At 41.5% G+C, this 6992-nt stretch overlaps 1 protein-coding gene across 1 annotated transcript; it reads right to left on the bottom strand.

Moving 5' to 3' along the window:
• Nucleotides 1-4317: 4317 nt before the first annotated feature.
• On the bottom strand, nt 4318-5830 carry LOC147446822 (uncharacterized). Its single transcript, XM_086524188.1, has 2 exons — nt 5034-5830; nt 4318-4831 (listed from the first exon to the last, which is right to left on the bottom strand). Exons 1-2 carry the CDS (start codon nt 5455-5457, stop codon nt 4806-4808), a joined length of 450 nt encoding a protein of 149 aa, XP_086380314.1. The 5' UTR covers nt 5458-5830; the 3' UTR covers nt 4318-4805.
• Nucleotides 5831-6992: the final 1162 nt, after the last annotated feature.

Genomic DNA, 6992 nt, shown 5'->3' with positions numbered 1-6992 from the left:
ACTCTTTGATATGATATTCTTCTCCTTTAGAGACATCCACCATTTGTAGGCCTTGCCTTCCAGAGTTAAACTTGTTTGTAGTGCTTTGACTACGTCCGGAGTACGTCGTAAGGCGTGAATTCCATCCCACTTGCTGAGAAAGATATTCACTGCATCGTTATTGCGATCTCAGTCTTCTCCCTTAAAAGTCAGTGGTTTGGTGTTTTTCAACAACTCATCCACCTCTTTTGCAGTGAGAGTGTGCAAAGCATCGGCAGATGGACCTTGTCTATGATCAGAAGGGCCTTGCCCCTGTGTAGCAACGTGCTCATGCATGTGTGTGTCAGCAGGACCCTTGGACTGCTATTGCATTAATTGTATCACTAACGTGGATAATTTAGTGACGTTTTTATTTAAAGATGCAAAATTTCCTTCCATGACTGGTATTCGTGTCTGAAGTGTACGAAATTCTTGAATATCAAGCAGTTCATAAGCGTCGTCACCCGCCGTAGCGTCGCGGGCACTCTCCGTGAGAGCATACGGCCGCAAGCCATCACGGGCAGGATCAGGCGTTTTATGCTCAAAATCAAAAGTCATATTAATATCTGGATCCATGGCAACACCGTGCAATGGAAGGAGCAAAAGAAAAAATACCTTGAGTCGAGGAAAATAAATCCCGTAGTTGTAATTGGCACCGCCAAGGTTAATTAGCTGTGATAATACGTCGAGTGTGCAAGTTGAAATCGATCCGAAATTCTAGCCGTGCAGGTACTCTATTTGAACATGTCGTAGCCGAATCGAGTGTGACTGATATTGCTTTCAACCGCAATTAATTTGAGAAATGCCGTCGCCAATGAATCCCTTTGAGAAGCTTATCAAATTGCTCATTTTCTATAGCAAGCGCACAGGAAAATTATGTCATTGCCATGTACTTGCCGGCCCCATCTCCGATCCAACTTGAATATGTGCTCACAAAATCCGGGTACGAAGCTTATTGCTTGTTGCGGGGTGTGTAATCACCCTTAATGTCAATTTTAGGCCTTAGGCGTTTGTATGTGAACACAGAACTTCAAAAACGCCATAGCCGTGAGCAGGCAGCGCGAGAGCATGGGAAGGTTGAGGGGGGTCGATGTGATGCGAGGCGGGCACCACTGCTGTGTTGGATTTTTGTCAGCAGCCCGGGGCGCTCTTGTTGAGCGTGCAAGCGGCCGTTTTGGTGCACCCTCACCCGGTGTCTCCCCTTGCCAAGCCCGCCTGCACACGGGGTTTGACTTTGTCATCCTCCCTTTGCAAGAGACAAGCTCCACGGCATGCAACTCATGCAAGGGCCTTGTGTGGCTAAAAAGCACCACGCCCTTTTTTTCCCCAAAAAGGCAACCTGTGGCTCTTGATACGAGTGCAAGACTAGGGGAACTAGTGCATTGGAGTCCACCTCCCAACCTCCCACTATATAGCAAGCGCCTAGCCCTTTGCCTTAGTTGGACTCCCTTTCCACACTGCCTAATCCACCCTTGCCCTTGTCCTGACAATAGCTACAGAGGTGCACTAGTTTCTTGTTTTCTCAATAGTATTTTGTTGCCCGTCATCGAGGAACATCCTCAAGTGACCTTTGTGTTGTAGTCTATAGAAAGTAGGTACATACTTCAAAGATCGGAAGAGTTGGAGGATCATGATAGTGCTACAAAAACTTGAATAGTTGGAAAAAGATAAAGATGCTTTGTTTATTTTAAGAAAGAGGCTTGTGGCAAGGGATTGTATGGCTTTGGACAAATATGACATCCTATGGAATGAGGGACCTCTTCTTTCACTACTGTTGCTTGTTACTCACATCTCCTTAGCCACAACCAAGCTTTGATACTATGTAAAGAAATAGAGAAGGAGAGCTTGAATTCTTGCAAAAACATGAACAAGAGAGCACACAATGGAGATGGAGATTGAAACCTACATCTTCTTTTTCACTACTCAAAATGATGATAAGGTCTTTGAAAGAGAAGAGAGAAATACAAAAGAGCCTATATACCACGGTTAATGTGAAATTGCTAGTGAGAGAGATGGAAAGATGACCATTGCTCTTGGTAGATATACCAAGTTGATAAAGTCCAGCGATAGTATCACTAGCAATGATCTTCGTGTCTGCTACCTTGTGCCATTGATAAATGTAGGCGAGAAGTCATCCAGGCATACCATGGTTGAGCTTGATATCTCAACATTATAGGATGTGGAATCACAAAAGAGCCTATATACAATGGCCAATGTGAAACCGCTAGTGAGTGAGATGAGAGGATAAGTGGCTGTTACTCTTGGTAAATAGACAAGTCTATGAAGTCCAACGATAGTATCACTAGCAATGATCCTCATGTATGCTACCTTGTGCAATGATAAATGTAGGCAAAAAGTCATCTAAGCATACCATGGTTGAGGTTGATATTCAACATTATAGGATGTGGAATCAATAGATGTCAAATAACTTGAAGGACTTTCAATAGACTTTGAACTAAAGCAAAATTTCTAAAGGTAGACGAGTGGTCAACTCCAACATTACTAACACCCATGCTATGCAAAAATATACATTTCACATAAGAAAACTAATAATCATGCCATTGAGTATTTTGTTCAATGTTTGCCAAAACATTTGACATTTTGGGGCTCGTTATATGGTTGCAGTTTGTATTTCTTTTCATGCCATTTTAGAAAGTGGTGTGATTTTTTTAATTGCCTTGACAACCACCATTATCATTACATATTTACATATTTTGATTCCATGTCACCATAACTCATCATATTTTCTGCCATTTGGTGGTATTTTGCAGATTTTCTATGCTATTTCACACCTCAATCTCAATGGTAGCTTTTTGCAGTCAAATCTACAAGGTTGGTAATATTTAATTATACATGACAATGTGTTGTTTCTATACCCCTTCCTGTGGGAACCTTGAACTTTGAACATATATGATCAATTAATTAAGTGAAGGTAGGTTTGCAATATTGGGGATTTGGATATTTGTATGTCTGTGATTAAATCTTAAAACCCAAGGATGTGATGTTTCCTTTTCCATGCTTCATTAGCGCATTTTACTTTAAAACAAATTGGCCTCTACCCAATATTTAAATTGTATAGGACATTTTTTCACAAGAGCCACAAATTGCAATCACAAATCTACAGTATTTCAATGGACATATGGAAACATTTCCAAAATTTAGAAACAGGTATCAAACACAAATTATAAAAACAAAGTGTGCTCGTGAGGCATGCATCATTGTTCTTATATATGACCTTTTTTAAGCTTTGTTCATTAACAACCCTTTACATGGCTATTCTCTCAAAATGTACCTTTATATATGTTGTAGTAGCAACGAGATTACCTTTTTGTTTTTGTTGGAGGATACAAGTGTTTTCACTACATTGGCAAAAACTAGGTATGCGACAGCTTTCAATCTATCGAACATACTCAGCACATCAAAGAGAACATACTCAATTAATCACCTTAGCAAAGGCAGCCAACTCAAGAAATAGTAATGTGATTGCTAACCACAAAATCAAGCTACTTTTGAAACCAATCATTTTAAATATGATGTTCGATGTTCAGCATATTAAAAAGAAGCAATAAACAGGAACTACATGAGGAAGGATATCTTCTAGCTTGAAAAAACATTACAAGACAGAAAACAAAGGTATTCATACTTCCTCATGGACTGAACAGGAATTTATTTGGACCTCCCGTTGCCTTTGCTCTCACTTCACCTTTAAAGTCACAGAGCAGAAAGAAAGGGAAAAAAAGCGATCAAACCATTGTCCGCACAAGATAAATAGACGAAGATCACTTCTTAATTTTGTTTTTTCCTCTACTTTCCATGGTTGGACATTACACATAATTGGTTAATCAAATCTATCTTCTCATCAGCCATCCTCTAATTTCAATTTAATTACATCATGTGATGATGATTGATAGCCAAAAGCAAAAGAAGCAAAACAAGGGAGAAAGCAAGCTGGCTTAGCGTAAGCACAGGCAGGATCAACCTTTGATCAAAGCAGCTTGCGCATGCTCAATCATTCCATGTAAAGACCAACTTGCTTACTCATTGATATCATCTGATTGACAACCGTTTCCTTGCAACTGACTCCTGAACTTCTATTTTTCTTTTAAAGAGAGTGAGCAAGAGAAAGCGGGAGAGATTTTCATAGCATTTACCACAGAAAAATTCCCTCTTCAAGTTTGACAAGTAAATATCAATGAATCTTGGCAATGAGACCTTAAACCTTACAAAGTCGTGCTGTACATATACTCATATGCATTACCTACTACCAAGTCTACAGACAACAACTTCGTAACCACCAGCACACAAGACCAAATCTCTTGCAACACCATAAGAGCAGGTGAGCATGCATTGACAACATATATGGAGGAGCTTCTGCATACACGTGAACTGCATGAGTTTGCAAGCCCTCGCACTAGAAACAAAAAGTATTTACAATGACAACAAAGCACAAAAAACCCTCAAACGTAGAGAATCTCCATTGTCAAGTACAATGCAAAAAATGCACATCAGTTAAGCATATGTTTGTAGGTATTGGGATCACGGAACCTCTATGATTGAGCAAACGGCTTAAGTTAGCTAGACACACTGCACAAATTACTCGCCCTATGTACAAGTATATCCAATAGAACTGAAAGCTTCCCATCATATGGGTTAGCCGATTAAAAATCATATTAAGTAGAGAGACCTTTGAGTCTGCATCGCAAGTCCTTTGCAGGTAATAAATCACTTTGACCTTATCGCCTACTAACAAAATCGCAACATCTGCAGTAATCTTTTCCTTGGAAGAATCACTGTGAAGGTTTTTTGTTATTCTCTGCAAGCAAAAATCAATGGGCAATCCCCCAATAAGGTGTCTGTGGGCACGTGTATTGGAACAAAAAAATATCTATTTGTTATCTGTTGAATTGTCCCCCTCCCTTTCAAGGTGACTCACCCTTGGCTATCCATGTGAAAAACCTCAACACATGACAACTCATGAATGCAAAAGATGAATGCAGAACACCAAGCACACTGACCTGCTTGAGTCTCAGTCTCCATGGCTACCTTTGTGAGCACATCAGCCCAAAGCTGGGATTTTGATATGCTAGGAGGGGTCTGTGGGGACATTTGTGATGCAGGGGGTGAATCATAACAAGGAACCAAAACAGCAAAGCTACCCTCGCTGCAAAATCCAGGGCCATGGGGTTCTTCCCAGCCAATCAACCAGTCAGAAGCCTCCTGCAATGATGATTCCCTGCTTAACGAAGAAGAGGCACCTGACGCAGCCCTTTGAAGCTCCTTTGAAGACCCTAGGCTTAGCTGAGGGCCTTTGCCAGATGTTTCCTGCCTGAAGGATTTCTTGCCCTTGCAATCTGACTCCTTCTCTCCCTCCTGCCCCTGCCTCACAGCATCTCTCCTCCATAGCCAGTTCTTTAAGCTGGAGATACGCAGACTCACCATGAAGAAGGTAAGTTATATACAATAAGGGTGGATACAAAACGCCGGCAGGAGGGCCAAAAATTCCGCAACTGCGATGATGTACACCGTTTAGGAGGTGGAGCTCCTGGAAGAAACCAAGATCGAGATTTTCGCCGGGATAACTACAATATGTACAGATGAAGATTGGCTATGGCGATGCTGCGTTACAGATGGCGGCGAAGTGGAGAAGAGTACAACTGCATTGCCATGCACATATAAAAAGAGAGCTACACAGCCCAACCTTGACTAGAGATACCGTTGGCTATGGCAAAAGTAAATCCTGAAGACGCAAGCTTCCTCAGAAACCCGACTGCCATTGACACGACCATGTAAAATTCTGGGCAAATAGTTATTAGCAAAAAAGCTATTCAAGAAGGACATGTTGATTTTGAATTTGAATCTTCACACACACGTCTCTCTCTTTCTTATGCTCGTTTCTATAGGGCCATATCACACGAACCGTCCGTGCCGTTCACACAACAAGCAAGATGAAACAACAAATTTGCACTGGAAACCGAAGAAGTAAGATAGCATGAGAAACAAGTTCAAGGAAAATAAGGCAAGGAATTGCATCACATGGCCAACTAGCTCACTATGCTAGTTGTCATAGAAAGACAAGGTATGGAGGCATATGAGAAAGTTACAACAATAGGTCTAAACGTCATTGGAAGTTTGATTTATAAGAGTAGAGAAAGAGGTAAAGGAAAGCAACTCAGAAAGTTGGACTCTCTCTCTCTCTCTCTCTCTCTCTCTCTCTCACACACACACACACACACACACACACACACACACATCAAACATTATGAAGGTACATACTCCCTATATGAATAGGTGACCAGCCAAGTATGATGTTCGGGTGGTCTCTCAATAGCCACTTGCTTCACACCATTGTGAAGCAAGGGTGTCTACTCCCAACATTGTTTGGTTTCTACATAAACTAGTCTGGCCGGTGGCCTTCAGCTGTCTCTATGTGTGTGTGTCGCTCTGTGTGGTCGGTAGCTACATGGCACACTGGCCGGATCAAGGAGCTCACGCCATGTGTCAAGGGAAGGTGGGGGGGAACCCATCCCCCTTTTATAATAGTATAGATATAGATGAGATACTAGAGGATGCCCTCCATGTAATGAGATAGAGAAGAAGAGAGAGCTTGAGCTCTTGCAAGCACACATGCACACACCAGAGAGAGGACAATATACAAAGATGGATAATGAAATCTACTTGTTCTTCTTCACCACTCAAATGATAAGATAGTTCTATGAAACATACTTGAAAAATACAACATAACGAAATGTTATGTTCAAGGGGGTCAGTGTGAACCTGCTAGTTGTACTGCAAGTATAGTCAATGTTGTCACACCTCGGGGGAGAACCATTTTTTCCACTAATGAAGTGGAGACCATCTTCGACCCTCTTCCGCCTCCTATTTTGGATGAGGGGGAGACAGAGGAGAGGGAGATCAATGATTCAAGTTCGGCGGCCGCAAGTCTTAGTGAAAATGATTGTGATGATGATGATGAT

This window comes from Adiantum capillus-veneris, chromosome 11 (assembly GCF_014529385.1).
Source record: "Adiantum capillus-veneris isolate H3 chromosome 11, ASM1452938v2, whole genome shotgun sequence".
In the NCBI taxonomy this organism is placed as follows: Eukaryota; Viridiplantae; Streptophyta; class Polypodiopsida; order Polypodiales; family Pteridaceae; genus Adiantum; species Adiantum capillus-veneris.
Note: the sequence above shows the minus strand (reverse complement) of the source record. Positions and strands in the feature narration are given on the sequence as shown.